Raw genomic sequence first — 20098 nt, 5'->3', positions numbered from 1 at the left:
GTTGACGCCGACCTACTCACGAAGTGACGATCGTCATAATAAAGTAATGGAAATCAGAGCTCGCACGGAGAGATATAAGTGTTCGTTTCTTCCGCGCTCTGTACGAGATTGGAATAACAGACAATTATTGTGAAGGTGGTATGATGAACCCTCTCCCAGGCACTTAAATGTGATTTGCAGAGAACCCATGTAGATGTATATGTAGATGTCTCTTCGCTAGACGACACGATACGAAAATTTCACATTCCGTCTTTCAAAGTAGGACAAGTCAGATTTGCGGAAGTGTTCAGCGTATCATAGCTTGTAAACAATATTTGTCAGTTCTGCCTCATACAATAGAGCTCAAAAACCTGTGTTTACGCTAGATAATTATACCGAGCATCTAATCTCGAATATTTGATTAGATAAGCAAGAGTAAAGTCCGAGGAACGAATATACCGCTAACAGAAGTATTCAGCAGTCAGCGGAAGGTCTATGCGGAACTGATTTCTGTCCATCATGACCTCATTTAACAAGGTACTGTGCCGTAACAGCTAACTACATTGTCGCTGTAAATTTTTGTGGCAATTATCTGAACTTACCTACGCGGTATAAGAATTTCCACGACTAAATCTTTAACTTTAGCGAAAACTACATTGTAGAGCGAAATCGTATGCCACATCATTCGTGCACGATTCCGGTTCGAGTCCTGAACCTGCACAAAATTATTATCAAGACGACAAGAGTTTGACTGACAGATTACAGACTTCCTTCAGTACAACGGCCTTAAAATGGAATTTTGTTGCAAGCTGTCTGTTCTTTTGAGATGATCTTTCCCTACTACTAACTTATTGACTCTCACTCGAATTTTATGAAATAGTACGCGAGTTTTGTATCATAGCACCTGCTGTCAGTTACATGTTTGCTAATAAGTACCAACTTGTAATCGCGGAAGTATACGATCTAGTTAAATCAACAGAAAACTTAGGTTGCTCTAGATCAGAAGATACTGGCATGTATGGCTTCTCAAATTATATAATTAAAAATATAATGGACTTAATATCATTCGCTTCTTGCACATTCATAATATGTCTGGTGGTGATGTTTTCTCAGAACGTCTATGAAAAACAGTTGTCATTCCATTGCACAAAAGGGTGATGAATCTTGCGCCGGTAATTATCATCCAATTTCTCTGGTACCGTACCTATTTTGCCAAAATAATTGAATATTGTATACAAAAGCAAATTTGTATTCATTTGTCCAAAAACAATATACTGACTAGGTAAGTTTCAGTATGGTTTTAGGATCCAGATATAAATGCTTAAATCTGCTGAAAATTTTATTGCATTAAAATTATGTGCTGAAGCCAGACTAGTGGACTTGAGCAAGTTACAATGATCAAAAATCACAATTTGCTGGATGATACTGGAGGTGTTCCCCAAAAATCATAGAGGTATTCCCCAAGGATCAGTGCTTATAAATGAACTGCCTGAGTGTAATGGACAAAAAAATTGAACTAGCAAAGTATAGATTACCTCAGGTTATCTGCAATGTAGTTTGTACAAGCTGAAACAAATATTTAGAGGCTTTTTATAGTTACTAGTTAATAGTTAATTCACTGGCTTCAGTGTTCATGTTGAGACCCCTTCCATCGAATTCCTTGTTATATACCTAGATACAAAATTAACTTGGGAGAGTCACACAGATTATGTGTCTCTGAAGCTTTCACGAGTTATCTATTTTTGTTGACAGTCTGAACAAATGCAGTATTTATTTACCGATAAAAGGTATGCACACCCGTTTCCGAAAAACTGCTGATTAACTCCTATTATGCCTTCTTGCATTGCCATCTAAGATATGGCCTTCTTCTATGGGATAATTCTCCACAGGCCACGAAAATTTTTATTCGTCAGATGCGAGTCATTAGAAGCATCTCTGGAATTACCGAAAGTAAGATATTATGCAGGCCTTATTTCAAAGAATTACTGATAATGATAATCCCACCTCTTTGTATATACTATTGCCCTTCATACGTAAAAGAAAACTTTAACAGTTACAACTTTCAACAGTCTATTCATAAACGTACACTGAGATGATAAAAGTCATGGGATACCTCCTAATATCATGTCAGATCTCCTTTAGCCTGATGTAGTGCAGCAACTTGATGTGGCATGCACTCAACAAGTCACTGGAAGCCCCTGCATAAATATTGAGCCCCCTTCTGTTCTTGATCTATGTAAATGATTTTAAATACTGTACTATATTTTCCAAAATTGTTCTGTATGCCAATGACATGTCCATTGTGTGTAAAAAGGAATCATGTAATGAACTAGAGGCCAAGTGTAATAATGTGACAAAGAAATTGTTCAGTTTTTTAATGAAAGCCACTTAAATGTAAGCACGAGTAAAACATGTTTCATGGAGTTTAACAAAAGTAGTTCGAATAAGGAAATTAAATAATACATTGGCAACAAATTGGTAAAGAAAGAGTCTAGTGTTTATTAGGTCATAAGCAGCACCTCTAATGCCCATGTTCCATAGATTGTCTAATAGGATGTCAACATTCACACAATCAATGGCTTTTTCCAGGTCTAGGTATACACCTGCGACATGTTCCTTGCTTTCGATACCCCCTAACGCCTCTTCAATTAGTTGAGCAGCTGCAGTGCTAGTTTATTTACCATTTAGGAATCCATTTTGATTTTCAAACATCACGTTGTGTTTGTTAAGAAAGTTTATAATCCTGTTGTATATAACTTTCTTTCTCAACTATTTTGGAAAAGACAGGAAGGATTGAGACTGGTCTGTAGTTTTCTATTTTGTTGTTGTCACCTTTCTTAAAAATGGGTGTTACCTGTGCTATTTTTTAGTCTGTCTGGAAAGGTGCCTGATTCTATTATATTGTTGACTGCTACAGACAGAGGTACAGAGACATTTTGGCTACAGGCTTTTAAAACATTAATATTTAGGCCATCACACCCAGATGAATTAGAGGGTTTTAGAGAGCTAATGATGCCCATTATTTCTGCACAATTTGTGGGGGCTAGATATGTACTATGGTCGCATGTATTACCTTTAAAACTGTAGTGCATGTTTTTATGTGTGCCATTTATGGCTTCCCCTACAGAAGAAAAATATTCATTAAAAATATTTACAATTTCCAGTTGGTCTTTTATGAGCATGCCATTGTGGTTCATTGTAAAGTCCATACAGGATTTGCCATTGCAGGTTCTAAAACTGTTTATGACTGCCCAGATGCCAGCAATTACGTTGTGTGAGTTTTGAAGCTTATTTGCAACATAGTTGCTCCTGGTCTGTGTGAGTAAGTCCTTATATTGTGTTTGATATATTTTGAAGGCGTCCTTTAGCACAGGAATCTCTCTATTATTCAGTATTGCGCTGTGGAGTAGTTTTAATTTTCCTTCACTTCAGTGACATTACTGTTCACCCAAATATTTTTGTTTATATTTTTTGTTTCTTTCTTTTTTGTGATTACAACTGGGCATGTGGTATTAAAGCAGTAATAGAAGTCAGCAGCAAAGCTATCATATAAAAAGCTATTATTTTCAAATCATTTTATTTGTGCTAACACACAGTTTGTAACTAAAAGAATAATGTATAATGACAACATAAATAGACTAAACTGTTGCTTTGTGGTGACAGTGGGGGCCTCATGGAGCTCCAATTTAAGCTGTACTGCATGGTGATCTGGGACGGCTAGTTTTAAAACCGATGCACTGTGGGATAGGTGGGTCATGTTTGTTATTATGTTGTCAAGACATGTTTTACTATTGCCAATTTCTCTAGTGGGTTCCCGAATGAATGGGGTCAGGTTAAATTCATCACACAGGCGATGTAACTTTTTGTGCTGACATCATTTGTTAATAAATCTATATTTATATCCCTTGTAACTATAAAATTTACATGACCATTTGGCCCAGAAAATGTTTTATCTATATAAACAAGCAAGTCAGAAAGATTTACAAAAAAGGTATCTGTATTTGCTGCAGGTGGCCTGTAAACACCGATAACTGTTATGTTATCTCTACCCCATTTTAGGTTTATTGCAGCAAATTCTGAGACTCCTTCCAAGCAGAAGGCACTCACATCAATAACATTCAAATTACTTCCATTTACAGTGAAAATTGCTACACCTCCCCCACTCTTGTCTTTTCTACTAAAGGTTGTGCAGAATTTCATACATAGTGGTTGGTACAATGAAGCTCTGATTAGCATTAGTCAATGTTCAGTTACAACTAATATATCGGGTTTGTCAATCCGTGAAATTACATCTAGATCATTATGCTTATTTCTAAGACTACCAAAATCCAGGTGTACGATTTTGAGGCTGAGTTTTACCTGCTGGACCTTAGAGGATAATTTTGGACTAGCAATGAGGCCAGCAGGCTTTATAAGTTTCCCTGGGCTACGGCAGCAGATGACTGACGTAACTGCATTTGCTAACAGCACATCCCCTGCAGCGCCTCTCCCGAGCATGTGACCAGATCGGTTGGATCCTAGGTGACGTAAACAATGCCCTTGTCAGATGAGTCCTAATTTCAATTGATAAGAGCTGACAGTATGGTTCAGGTGTGGTGCAGACCCCACAAAACCATTGAACTGAGTTGTCAACAATGCAACAATGCACTGTGCAAACAGGTGGGGCTCCGTAATCATGTGGGTTGAGTTTGCATAGAATGGACTGTGTTCTCTGGTCTAACTAAACCAATCATTGACTGGAAATTGTTATGCTCATCTACTTGGAGAACATTTGCAACCAATCAGGGACTTCACATTCCCAAACAATGATAGAATTTCTGTGGATGACATTGCACCTGTCACCAGGCCACAACTGTTCGTGATTGGTTTCACAAGCATTAATGCCAGTTTAAGTGAATGATATGGCTCCCAAATTGCCTGACATGAATCACATTGAACATTTGTGGCACATAATTTAGACATCAGTTCGTGCACTAAATCTTGCACTGGCAACATTTTCACAACTATAGATGGCTATAGAGCTAGCTGCTCAACTAATTGAAGAGGCGTTAGGGGGTATCGAAAGCAAGGAACATGTCGCAGGTGTATACCATTAGCTCTCTAAAACCCTCTAATTCATCTGGGTGTGATGGCCTAAATATTAATGTTTTAAAAGCCTGTAGCCAAAATGTCTCTGTACCTCTGTCTGAAGCAGTCAACAATATAATAGAATCAGGCACCTTTCCAGACAGACTAAAAAATAGCACAGGTAACACCCATTTTTAAGAAAGGTGACAACAACAAAATAGAAAACTACAGACCAGTCTCAATCCTTCCTGTCTTTTCCAAAATAGTTGAGAAAGAAAGTTATATACAACAGGATTATAAACTTTCTTAACAAACACAACCTGATGTTTGAAAATCAAAATGGATTCCTAAATGGTAAATAAACTAGCACTGCAGCTGCTAAACTAATTGAAGAGGCGTTAGGGGGTATCGAAAGCAAGGAACATGTCGCAGGTGTATACCTAGACCTGGAAAAAGCCATTGATTGTGTGAATGTTGACATCCTATTAGACAAGCTATGGAACATGGGCATTAGAGGTGCTGCTTATGACCTAATAAAGTGTTATACGAGCAATAGAAAACAGTTTGTTCTACTTAAAATGGAAAGTGGTGTCTACAAATCAGAAATTACTTGCATAAAGTATGGCGTGCCCCAGGGCTCGATGTTGGGCCCCCTTCTGTTCTTGGTCTATGTAAATGATATTACATACTGTACTATATTTTCCAAAATTGTTCTGTATGCCAATGAGATGTTCATTGTGTGTAAAAAGGAATCATGTAATGAACTAGAGGCCAAGTGTAATAATGTGACAAAGAAATTGTTCAGTTTTTTAATGAAAGCCACTTAAATGTAAGCACGAGTAAAACATGTTTCATGGAGTTTAACAAAAGTAATTTGAATAATGAAATTAAATAATACATTGGCAACAAATTGGTAAAGAAAGAGTCTAGTGTAAAATTCCTTGGCTTAACAATCCAAAGCAACCTGAAATGGGGCACACATATTGACTCCCTAGCAACTAAGTTGTCAAAAAATATATGTGCAATCAGTACTATTAGCAAGTTCTGTAGAGACATTGTAGTCCTAAAGACTGCATACCATGCTCTTTTCTCCTCTCACGTGAACTATGGTATTTAAATTTGGGGGGCAACAACCAAAGCTCAAAGCTTATCTAGATAAGCTACTCATTCTTCAAAAAAGGGGTGTGAGAATAATCTGTGGAGCAAAATATAGGGAATCTTGTCACAACTTGTTTCCAAAAACAGAGGTGTTAACTGTTATAAACGCATACATTCTAAAAGCCATATTGCTTGTGAAAAGACTGCACCCAAACACTTATTCAGATTTCCACCAGTACAATACTAGAAATAAAGAAAGATTTTAAATTGCAAGCCACAGAACAGCACTTTACGAAAAGGGGCCTCAGTACACAGGTATAAAATTACCTAATGCACTGCCTAGTGCAGTCATGGCTCTTCCTACAATTAAACTGAAACATCAGCTTAAGAAAATTTTAGTAAAACACCCTTTTCTGCACGTTAGAAGAGTACCATACTTATATGAAGAACAACAAATGCTTTGCGAAATTATGTGAATAGAAATCAGTAAATATCTTACTGTAATTTTGTTGTAAATTAATGACATATTCAGAAGAATGTGTCTTGTGTATTGTACAAATAACTTTAATCATTACTGTTTCTTTGTACATGTGTAGTGTACCATTCAATGTTGAATAAAGCTATTATTATTATTATTATTATTATTAATGCTAAATTTCATTGCACTGTCCTAACGGATATTTTCATCAAACGCCCCACATTGATTTCTGTAGTTATTTCATGCAGTGATGCTTTTCTGTTAGCACTGGCAACTCTATGCAAACACTCTTGACTTTTAAGTGAAGGCTGTTGGCAACTGTGTTGTCCATGGTGAGAGGTAATGCCTGAAATGTGGTATTGTCAGCACAATCTCGACTCTGTGGAACTCAAAATATTGAATTCCCTAATTTTCTGAAATGGACTGTCCTGTGCATCTAGCTTCAACTACAATTCCATGTTCAATGTCTGTTAATTTCCATTATGTGGCCATAATCACATCAGAAACCTTTTCGCATAAATTACCTGAGTATACAAATTACAGTTCCATCATTCCATCAATGCACTGCCCTTTTATACCTTGTGTATGTGATATTACCACCATCTGTATATGTGCATATTACTGTCCCATGACTTTAATGTTCAACAAGTATTACATTGAGGTACCAAAGATAGACATACCTACAGCCCAACTTTAAAAAGAATTCAGTGCATTAGTTGTGCAGGAACATGCCACCTCTCTTAATAGCTGCAAAAATAAGACCCAAAAAAGGCTGAAAAAGGAAGTGTTTTACACAATTTAAGGATCTGAAAACTATTGAAATGCTGACCTGATTTACCAAATAAATGATAATGCTCCTTATTTGTACATTCTTTCTATGCATTTTTGTTTCTTCTGGTAATTTGTCTTATGTATATAATGACTATGCAAGCAACTGAATAATGTTCAGATCATATTTTACTATTAATCACATTTGGAAATTTTTTGGTGTGCACTGTATTCTTTTATTGTGTTTCTTGGTAAGTAACTTAACAATGTTTAGTTCCATATCCAACTATTAACCACATGGTAAATTCTTTATGTATCGTGTATGTTGTTTTGTAATGTACAGGCTACTTATATTTATGTTCTCTATGGTACTACACATTACTAATTTCCTGATGTGTCAGTCACACTTTATAAAATCTTTTGTACATCTGGCATACTCATGATTATGACTGTATGTAAGTGCTTCAAGAGAGAGGAATTAATACATAAATAAATAGATCTTCATTAAGAATTTCTATTAATATATTGTATCTGTTTAGTCTGATCAACTTATGTTACTCTGTTTACATTTATATCCCACAGATTAGTATTAAGAGCATTTCAGGGCATACTTTCTACTGTAGAGTATCTTACAAATGAAGGGGGTCAGAGAGAGATAGTCATAAGCCACATTGAACTAGTTTTGAGATACAGTGACTTTAAAGTTTCATGGAAGTATAAAAATGTTGAAGAAAAAATAGACACTTTCTTTTTGCTTTTAATTATACTTTAATACATTGTAAACCTTGTGTAAAATACGTTATCTTCTTTCTGTTATGTAATATTAATTTGAGAGTCATTTTAATTATGATGTTGTCGAAAATGGCTTATGACTGTGTCTCCCTGAAAATAATTTAGAACACAAAATATGTTTTTAAGGTTTTGTTTTGAAAATTATGTAATAACTAATAAATTTTAACAATTTTTGCACTTTCACATACACACATACATAACAGGTAAGTCAATCTAATGCTTCATTTTACACCGTGAATGCGAAATCAAGGAAGTTCTTCTACGTCGTCATAGTTCTCATTATTTCCAGCACATGACCAAAAAAGGCTTTGATATGCTTCAGGTATGTATGCCATGTCATCAATCTTTTTCTGATTAATTTGAAGTGGCTTTCTATATTTTATTGGCAGCTGAAATAGATCTGCTTCAGTAGATCTTCCTTTCCTGTTGCTACATATATCCACTGACGTAGGTTCCTGTATTTGAGCAGCAGTGCTTCACACTTATTGTGAAGGTGACTTAAATTGAGTTGCTTCTCTAAAACGAATGGGATCTCCAGATCTATTTAGAGTGGGTATCAAGATTAATGACTTCAGATCTCCCAAGCTTCTGAAGTCTTGTCTGTGCACTTTCATTTGATGAAATTTTTTGGACTAGCAGATTTGACTACTTCTGCCCATTCATCTGGCGTGTATACCACTGGACGTCTGTTTCTCGCATAAATTTCAATACGACCAAAATCACGATTGCAGGGAAGTCTAGTGTGACCTACCCAGAGAAAGAATTCTGCACAGATTCAAATCTTTTGGTGGCAACGAGAATACTTTCCAGAGCAATAAGACACCAATTCTTTGCCTGGCCCTTACAGTTATCTGTGATTATGTGGCGATTTTTGGCTCATGTGTTAGTTATCTCTAAGTATTTGAATAAACAGCTCCCAACTTACTCTGAACCCTTTCTCCATCCTTCTCACTCCACAGAAACATGTATCCCTTATTTGACCCACAATATTTTTCTCTTTTAGAACTCTGGGCTAACTGTTAGCAATGGACATGCAACAAACATTTCTCATGCCAAAGCTATTACTTGGTGCTCTTTCACATTCTCTTTAGTCAGGGAAGTCAAAGACATGATCATATTCTGCCCACTATCAGCCTTTCTTAGATGCAACTCATGATGTTTTTTCCTGTGTGTAATTTCTTCTGCACATAATTCTGGGTTACTCATTGCTGTTAGAAAGGCATCACATGTTGAACAGGTGTCGCTCTTCAACAGTTTGAATACTGCAAGGAAAAGCGTATCCCCACTGTATCACAAAGCAAATTCAGGGCAATTTTTGTGTTCAAATTTAACATAGACTTCAGAGTATTTGTCCTGAAATAAGAATGCAGTTGTGAGATCACATGCAAAATATACTTTGGTGAAGTTCTGTTGCTTGCTATAGTGACTTATAGTTTGGTATAGCACTGAGGAAGTCTCTGACACCTTGCACAGCTTTGTCTTGAAATTTATGAGGATGATTGCCACGTTTGCCTGAAAGAAAAGACCACACGAGTTGATACATTACTTTGTGTTATTATTATACTTCAACATTATTTTATTTGGTTGAAATGGATACCTTATAGTAAAATGTAATATACAAACCTCTTCCATCTTCTTTTGGAACTGTGAGACCCAGATTCAGTTGCTGTTGCAAATTCCTCACTCTTCGTATGTGGTTCTGTAAGACATGTACCCTGAGGAAAGCTTTCTTGAAAATCATGACTTCTATTCCATTTACTTTCACATTGTATGTAAATGTCAGAGCTCTAGATGAAAGTTGCTTTGTAGTCTTTTTGGTTAGCTGTGAAAGAAAGAAATGTGAAGCAGAACAAGGTAAAGTAAATTTGTTACTATTGGTCCATACATGTTTAAAAGCAGTGAAACAAACCTTCACTTTTTTGGTACCATTTCCATACAACACATTAGGTAAGTATTCTGAGCATTAACGTTTCCTATGTCCTAAAATGACTGAAAAATATTTTCTTCTTGTCTGAGTAGTTTCGTATAGCACTTGCTTGAATAACTACCGGGACTTCCCAAAGATGCTGCCTGAACAGTCTTGTTGGTTTTAGAAGACATGTACTGCTGACCAGTGTTACCTTGACGTTTGGCCTTAATTTTTTTCCACTGCTCAATATTATGCTTTCTTTTCCTTGAAGAGCTTGGTTTCTGGGGGTGATACTTCATTTGCACTACTTATTTCAAGCTCCTAATATGAATAGAAAAATAGTCACAGAACTTCTGCGACACGTAGTCACAAGCCACACAAATCATTATATGCTGCTGAAATGGCATTGATAATAAAAATATTCTTAAAAGTTTGTAGCCATGAAAACTATATTATTACTGTAATTAGTAGTCATTAAAATTAGGCTCTATAGGTTTCTTGTTAACACAAAAAACGATGATCAACTGTGAGAGCAATGTTACGAGAAACAAAGTCACAAGCCACTGAACAATGATCACCAGTAAAAAATGTTTTCGTATACTTACCGAAACATCTACTGAGCTAGTACTGTTGCTTGATGGACACCAAGACTCATCACCGTCACTGTCCGAAGGATCAGAATCCTCATTTACACTGCTGTCACTGCCGTATACGCCTAGAATGTGCAATGCACCTTCAGATGTATGTTAGAATTTAGCCATTTTGATGTGACTTGTGACTATGTATCTTCTGAAGAAGACATCAGGTGGCAGAGTATAGAACCACACTATGTCATCACCTGCGACCTGTTGGAGAAAGACAGAACTACTTCAATCCAAGATGAGGAGGGCATCATTAAGAATGTCAGACTGAATATCTTAATTTTGCCAAAAGTGTGTCTTATGACTATATCTCACTGACCCCTTCAAATATGTATTTCCAGTCTGTTCATGTATGGTGTGCAGGAAGGATTGCTTACATGAACATCTGTGATAGAGCCTGTTTTAATTTTATTTTCACGGTCATATGGGAGAGGTATGTTAAGGGTTTGAGAATATTTGGAGTAGTCTGGAAATTTTTCTGAATTGGTCTTTTCTGATCTTCTAGACATATTTTCTGAATGTATGCTGGGACAGATTATTAAGCATTCATCATGCACTCCCATGCAGAAAACAGTAATTATTCAAGCTATCTTCATTTTATTTTTGATTTCCTCCTCTTAGCCAATCATACAAATCTCACTTTTGAGTGATATTCCTGTATAGGCTGTACGATCAGTTTAGAAACAAAATCTTTCATACACAAATGGTAGTGTTCAAGTGCTGGTATTCTACCTTTTCAGTGCAACCTGCCTGTAGCTTTTCTTTGCCCATGGCAGGTCCTATCTAATTCTCTTACATCACATACTTCCTCATCTGGGTATTGATATGGTATGAGTGACTTGTTAATCATTGAATCAGATATTGCTGTAGCAGTAAATTGAAAATGATGCATCTACAAAACATTAACTTTGTATCATTAGATGCAGTTCAGAAACTGACATGCATTAGACTTGCAATCAACAAAAAGCAGGCTTCAACGCACCAAATCATTTTACAAAAATTTCAGGGTTGTTTTATTGAAAGGAAATACCTGGTCTCTTTTCTCATCTTTGTTCAGCTTGATTTTGCACCCCTTGTATAATGAACTCATTATCTATAATCTATTAAACCATAATGTTTGCCTTTTTAAATTGGCCTACGTTTTCAGATTGGAAGAGCCTGTAATATTTCTTAATAATAATAATGATGATAATAATAATAATAATAATAACAATAATAATAAGCCTCGGACAAGTGCCGTCATGGTCGGGGACGACACTTCAACCCTATGCCCGCCCACAATCGTAACGACACTGCTAGCCAACTGGAAAATGATTTAAATCCAAATAGAGGTGTTTTGCAGGATATGCTTCCCGCAACCACCCTAGAAGGAAAACAAAGACAGAGGATGAGATGGTCAGATGAAGTTAATCGACACCTCATGTTCTGTTATTACCAAGCAACAAACCTAGAAACCAACACAACTGGATACAGATCACAAGTATACAGAACATTTATTGCCAGATACCCAGAATTAAAATTTTTAACAGAACAATGACTAGCTGAGCAGATCCGTGGAATAATCAAAAATAACAAGATACCCCAGTCAGAATAGAACAACAAGTACAACAAATACTGGAACAAAATAATGTGCAATCAGAAGAAGAAGAAAATACAGTAATGGACTCGAACATCCCAGAGCAAACAAACAAAGAACAACACGCATCAATTAAACAATCAGAGGAAAATGAAATCTTAAGACAGCCACCAGAACAAGCACAAATAGAACACTAAGTGACACACATGTTAGATATAGAAGAAAAATTTCAGCTGACATATATAGAATACAAAGACACAAATACAGACATTAGACCATTCTTGCATAGACCGCCAAATAACCCACAAATTGAAACAACAATCAAAACTATCAACACAATCATACACAACAAAATAAATGAAAACACAACTATGGAAGAGTTACAACTACTGGTTTATATAGGAGTACTCACTACACTAAATATACACACTAGGCAGAGATCAGAACCAACCAACACACAGAAGAAACCCACAAAACCAGCATGGCAACACAGGCTACAGATCAGAATAGAAAAACTGAGAAAAGACATTGGACAGCTAACACAATTTATAAGAAATGAAATGTCAGAAAAAAAAACAAAAAAGGTTAGGTAAAATCTCACAACAAGAAGCAATAGAGCAATTAGATCAAAAGAAGCAGAAATTACAAGCATTGGCCAAATGACTTAGAAGATACAAAAAAAGTGAAAATAGAAGGAAACAAAGCCAAACATTCAACACAAACCAAAAGAAATTTTACCAGACAATAGATAACACACACATTAAAATAGACAATCCACCAAACATAACAGACATGGAACGCTTCTGGAGCAACATATGGTCAAACCCGATACAACATAACAGGCATGCACGGTGGATACAAGCAGAAACAGACACATACAAGATGATACCACAAATGCCTGAAGTGATAATTTTGCAACATGAAGTCACCCAAGCAATTAATTCTACTCACAATTGGAAAGCCCCTGGAAAAGATAAAATAGCAAATTTCTGGCTAAAGAAGTTCACCTCAACACATTCACATCTAACTAAATTATTTAACAATATAATGGAAGGAAACATTCCACGTGGGAAAAATTATATATAAAAACAAAGATGAGGTGACTTACCGAACAAAAGCGCTGGCAGGTCGATAGACACACAAACAAACACAAACACACACACAAAATTCAAGCTTTCGCAACAAACTGTTGCCTCATCAGGAAAGAGGGAAGGAGAGGGGAAGACGAAAGGAAGTGGGTTTTAAGGGAGAGGGTAAGGAGTCATTCCAATCCCGGGAGCGGAAAGACTTACCTTAGGGGGAAAAAAGGACAGGTATACACTCGCACACACGCACATATCCATCCATCTGTATGTGTGGATGGATATGTGCGTGTGTGCGAGTGTATACCTGTCCTTTTTTCCCCCTAAGGTAAGTCTTTCCACTCCCGGGATTGGAATGACTCCTTACCCTCTCCCTTAAAACCCACTTCCTTTCGTCTTCCCCTCTCCTTCCCTCTTTCCTGATGAGGCAACAGTTTGTTGCGAAAGCTTGAATTTTGTGTGTGTGTTTGTGTTTGTTTGTGTGTCTATCGACCTGCCAGCGCTTTTGTTCGGTAAGTCACTTCATCTTTGTTTTTATATATAAATTATTTAACAGTTACATTGCAGACCCATACACAATCCCTGATACACTTACACATGGAATAACCTGTCTGAAACCTAAAGATCAAGCAGACACAGCAAACCCAGCTAAATATCACCCCATAACATGCCTACCAACAATATACAAAATGTTAACTTCAGTCAATACACAAAAATTAATGACACATACAACACAGAACAAAATTATAAATGAAGAACAAAAAGGGTGTTGCAAAGGAGCACGAGGATGTAAAGAGCAACTGATAATAGATGCAGAGGTGACATATCAAGCTAAAACTAAACAAAGGTCACTACACTACGCACACATTGATTACCAAAAAGCTTTTGATAGTGTACCCCACTCATGGTTACTACAAATATTGGAAATATACAAAGTAGATCCTAAATTGATACAGTTCCTAAACATAGTAATGAAAAATTGGAAAACCAAACTTAATATCCAAACAAATTCAAATAATATCACATCACAGCCAATACAGATTAAGCGTGGAATATACCAAGGAGACTCATTAAGTCCTTTCTGTTTCTGCCTTGCTCTGAACCCACTATCCAACATGCTAAATAATACAAATTATGGATACAATATTATTGGAACATACCCACACAAAATGGCACATTTGCTGTACATGGATGATCTAAAACTACTGGCAGCAACAAATCAACAACTCAACCAATTACTAAAGATAACAGAAGTATTCAGCAATGATATAAATATGGCTTTTGGAACAGACAAATGTAAGAAAAATAGCATTGTCAAGGGAAAACACACTAAACAAGAAGATTACATATTGGATAACCACAGCAACTGCATAGAAGCGATGGAAAAAACAGATGCCTATAAATATCTAGGATACAGACAAAAAATAGGAATAGATAATAAAAATATTAAAGAAGAACTAAAAGAAAAATATAGACAAAGACTAACAAAAATACTGAAAACAGAATTGACAGCAAGAAACAAGACAAAAGCTATAAATACTTATGCTATACCAATATTGAATTACTCATTTGGAGTAGTGAAATGGAGTAACACAGACCTAGAAGCACTCAATACACTTACACGATCACAATGCCACAAATATAGACTACATCACATACATTCAGCAACAGAAACATTCACATTAAGCAGAAAGGAAAGAGGAAGGGGATTTATCGATATAAAAAACCTACATTATGGACAGATAGACAATTTAAGAAAATTCTTTCTAGAGCGAGCAGAAACTAGCAAAATACACAAAGCAATCACGCATATAAATACATTGGCTACACCACTGCAATTTCATAACCCCTTCTACAACCCTTTATATCACATAACACCAACAGATACAAAGAAAGTAAATTGGAAAAAGAAAACACTACATGGCAAGCACCCGTATCATCTAACACAGCCACACATCGATCAAGACGCATCCAACACATGGCTAAGAAAAGGCAATATATACAGTGAGACGGAAAGATTCATGATTGCAATACAGGATCAAACAATAAACACCAGATATTACAGCAAGCATATTATTAAAAATCCCAATACCACAACAGATAAATGCAGACTTTGCAAACAACAAATAGAAACAGTAGATCACATCACAAGCGGATCTACAATACTAGCAAATACAGAATACCCCAGAAGACATGACAATGTAGCAAAAATAATACATCAAGAGCTTGCCTTAAAACATAAAGTTATAAAACAACATGTTCCCACATACAAGTATGCACCACAAAATGTACTGGAGAATGATGAATACAAATTATACTGGAACAGAACCATTATAACAGATAAAACACCACCACATAACAAACCTGACATCGTACTCACCAATAAAAAGAAGAAATTAATACAACTAATCGAAATATCCATACCCAATACAACAAATATACAAAAGAAAACAGGAGAAAAAATTGAAAAATACATCCAACTGGCTGAGGAAGTCAAGGGCATGTGGCATCAGGACAAAGTTGACATTATACCAATTATACTATCAACTACAGGAGTCATAGCACACAATATCCACCAGTACATCAATGCAATACAGCTACATCCAAACTTATATATACAACTACAGAAATCTGTAATAATTGATACATGTTCAATTACCCGAAAGTTCCTAAATGCAATATAACATATACCGTACAGTTAAAAGGAAGTCACGCTTGATCAAGGTCCGTGTCACTTTCCATTTTTGACCAGACATAACGTGTGAGAAAAGAAAGAAAGAATAATAATAGTAATTTTAATTCAAGACTACCCTGGAGAAACATGTTCAAAACATACAAATAAAAGCTCCTCAACATTTTCTTTTCAATGAAGTTAAATGAAAATCACATATTCCATTTTTCAAATTACTGCCCAATTCCTATGATCTGTTCTAAGAATTACAATCATCTACACGAAGGGTTAGAGGCACTAATTTTGACCAAAAAGACTTCTGTTATTCAGCAACATGCAAATCCAATAACTTTACATCTACTAAAATGCACAGTTTAAGAGAAAGAACTTGCTTATAGCCAATACCTATTTCTATGATAAATTTATTAGCAGAAACAATTTATGTGTATATAAATTGGCAGTAATATGATATTTTAGTAAGTATAAGTGTAACATTACAAAGCATTTGTAATATATGTAAAATAATTTCTATTGTGAATAGGAACCAACAAAATACAATAATGTACAGTATTTACTTACACCAATCCTAATTATGCACATAAGAAGTGTATGTTTACAAATTAGTACAAGAATTTCCACATATGTATAAATTTTAATTTTTCCCACTTTTTTCGCATTACTGAGGAGCACAGAATTAAGGCTTTCTGGAGTGAACATTAAAGTTAATAATAGTAATTATTCAGAAAAATATGTACCTCACATTATACTTTTGCAGTATGTTTTATATTAGTGAGGATCTCCTAATGTTGGATGTACATAATGAACAATGTATTTAATATATCTGATGAACAAAATTTCACATTTTTTAATGTAAAAAGTTCATATATTGGCAAGGTAATTATGACCAGCATATCATGTAGTGCAAAAGAGTCAATAGTAAAAATCCTATTACAGAATTTGATTCCTAAGAAGTTTCTGGAAAACAGCGATTACTTGAAAATGCTCCCTCCAATTACTTTAATTTTTATAAATTTATTGGATTATTTCAAAATTCAGGCCTTTGAATAATGGCACTCCAAATTATGTCATATTTAGAATACATGCTGTACTTGAAATTTCTTTTCATTTTGTGTACACATTTATTTTTACTATCATATGTGACTAATATCATTTCTTACAAGTTACATACAGTGTTATCCTCCTCCTCAGGTCCTTCACAGGGGACTGCAAAGCGGCTTGAGAGCATTTTCCAGTGGTGCTGTTGCTGACAAGAAACCACTGAGTGGTTACTCTTTTGGTAAAAATACTATTAGTTAAGAGCAATAAACATTTTTAAATTGCTAGCTAAATTTTCATCTAGATTGTCAGTGACTTTTTTCTCAAAAACCTATCTACAATGCATTATTAAATTTATTACTGAAAATTGATGACCAATATAATCAATTCCATGAGTGGAATTTCCATTTGTCTGTAGTTTTCTGAGGGCATACTCCATCGTTATTTCAAGATTTTAGTAACGATTACTACTTATTATATCTACCTTTTTAGTATTATAATAAGGACACATTTAGCTTCAACAATGTTACATATTTGGTTCTGTATAAGCTGTATGTTCATTAGTAGAAATTTTTATTTACTTCTGATGTACAATGCATCATCTATTGAAAATACAGTCTCACAGAATATTTACTGCAAGTAAATGTGTTGTCAATTGTCTGAATAGTTTGTGAGGAACTAAAGGTGCTGAAATTACTGTCCCCCTAGCACCCAGAGCTGTCCTTTCAGTAATAATTAAACTGCACGGTATGTTCCCTCTCAATGGTGAGAGGCATACCATTGACAGTGTTAGAGGCTCTATATAGCATAATCATTGTCTAGGGATGTTAAACGATGCTATGCGTGTCACCCCTTCTTTCTGAACTGATATGCTGAGCTGAAAGTGAGTTGTGTACAGCATTTTCTGTGGTCATGACCACCAACCAGCGGTCCATCAGAATGGATGGCCACTAGCATACTGTATCTAAGAACGGAACTGAACACCCTGTGGCAGAACATGCTGCTGACCACTACAGGCTCGAATTTGGTGGCTACTTACCAACCTGTGCCATCTGGATCCTCCCCCTCAACTCCACTTTTCCTGAACCATGCAGATGGAAGTTATTCTTGCAACACATCCTACACTTCCACAATCTTCTCTTGGCCTCAATCTCTGCTAACCTACTGCACAAACACCCTCTATCCAACAGTCTCACCCTTCTCTGTCCTGTCACTCATTCCCAACCAAGCCTTCACATCACCATCGTGGTGTGCTGCACAACTCACCATCTCCAGTTTGCATGTGTCACATTCCTATCCTGTACACCTGCTGCTGTGGTCATCAAAGACAACAGTATTACCAGCAGTGCCCCAGGAAAGTGTGATAGGACTACTGTTATTCTCTATGTATATAAATGGTATGATGGACTGGGTGAACAGCAATTTATGGCCATTTGCTGATGACACTGTGGTGTACAGGGAGGTGTCATGTTTGAGTGACTGTTGGAGCATACAGTGTGACTTAGAAAGAATTTCTTTTTGGTGTGATAAATGGCAGCTTGTTCCAAATGCAGGAAAATGTAAGTTAATGTGGATGAGTAGAAAAAATAATCCTGTAATGTTCGAATACAACATTGGTAGTGTGCTGCTTGACATGGTCACGTTGATGAAATATCTAGGCGTAATGTTGCAAAGCGATATGAAATTGAGTGTGTAGATGAGGTTGATAGTAAGGAAGGGGAATGCTCGCTTTTGTTGTATTGGGTGAATTTTGGGAAAGAGTAGCTCATCCATAAAGGAGATTGCATACAGAATGCTAGTGTCACCCATTGTTCAGAACTTTTTGAGTATTTTGGGTCCCCACCAGATCAGAGTGAAGGAAGACATCAAAGCAGTTCAGAGGCACATTGCTAGATTTGTTACTGGTAGGTTCAGTCAGCATGCAAAAAATATGAGGACGCTTTGTGAACTCAAGTGGGAATCTCTGGACAGAAGACAATGCTCTTTTCATGAGGCATTATTGTGGAAATTTAGAGTACTGGTGTTTAAGGCCAGCTGGAGATCAATTCTACTGCCGCCAACATACATTTCGTGTAAGGGCTGCAAAGATGAGATGAGAGAAATTAGGGCCCATATGTGGGCTTATACACAGTTATTTATCCCTTGCTCTATTTGTGAGTGGAACAGGAAAGGAAAGGGCTAATAGTGGTTTGTGGTAGCCACTGCCATGCAACGTACAGTGGTCTGCAGAGTACTATGTAGATGTATATGCCACCTGCTCTTGAATTCCTATCCCACTCACTGGCTGTGTCCCTCTGAGCTGCCAGCTATCTCTCCTCCTGCTTCTCACCTTTTCTCCCTTCTATGCACCACACTCGACACCACTCTTCACGCCAATTATCCTGCCAAACTGCAATCCTGGCATTTTATGCTCAACTGATACAGTGTAGCTGCAAAGGTAGGTTGTGTGTGTGCGTGTGCGCGTGTTTTGGTTCTCCAGCTTGTTAAAGGATTTGTCCAAAAGCTGCCAAATTTTCAGTCTTTTTCGTGTGCCTGTTGACAACTAAATGCTTTTACTATTTAGTGTGTTGTCTTCTTTACTCCTAAATTATTTAATTCTACCACAACTTTTTTTACTATATTGAAACTACAAAATATATATCCAAAATGTAGGGCTCTAGTGCTCTGAAACTGTAGCCATGTGTATGTGAGTTGTGCTTGTGTGTTTGCTAAAATATAAAAGTTTTCAGACAAAGTCCTTCTTCTGCAGTAGACAATCTTAGACAGGCACAATGAAAGTGTCTCAGGGCCTCCTCTGTATGATGAGTAGCAATACATACTTTCCATATTGATGTTATGTGGTAAAAACCTTGTGTCCATCATATCATCTCTCAACTGATATGTCTTACATCACCAAAAGGTGAAAGAGGCCCAGTAATGTACAGTGCAGTACAACAATCCACTTGGAGAGACAGCTGCAGCATGTTAGTGTTTCTCAAAGA

At 36.3% G+C, this 20098-nt stretch overlaps 1 protein-coding gene across 1 annotated transcript in view; it reads left to right on the top strand.

Moving 5' to 3' along the window:
• Positions 1-257: 257 nt before the first annotated feature.
• Positions 258-20098, top strand: part of LOC124555323 (probable medium-chain specific acyl-CoA dehydrogenase, mitochondrial) — a 194721-nt gene continuing 174880 nt past the window's right edge. Inside the window, exons 1-2 of the mRNA XM_047129201.1 lie at positions 258-516; positions 17271-17358. Of these exons, the coding sequence (XP_046985157.1) occupies positions 499-516; positions 17271-17358 (106 nt within the window). The 5' untranslated portion in view covers positions 258-498. The remainder of the gene's footprint in view (positions 517-17270; positions 17359-20098) is intronic.

Source organism: Schistocerca americana, chromosome X (genome assembly GCF_021461395.2).
Source record: "Schistocerca americana isolate TAMUIC-IGC-003095 chromosome X, iqSchAmer2.1, whole genome shotgun sequence".
NCBI lineage: Eukaryota > Metazoa > Arthropoda > Insecta > Orthoptera > Acrididae > Schistocerca > Schistocerca americana.
Note: the sequence above shows the minus strand (reverse complement) of the source record. Positions and strands in the feature narration are given on the sequence as shown.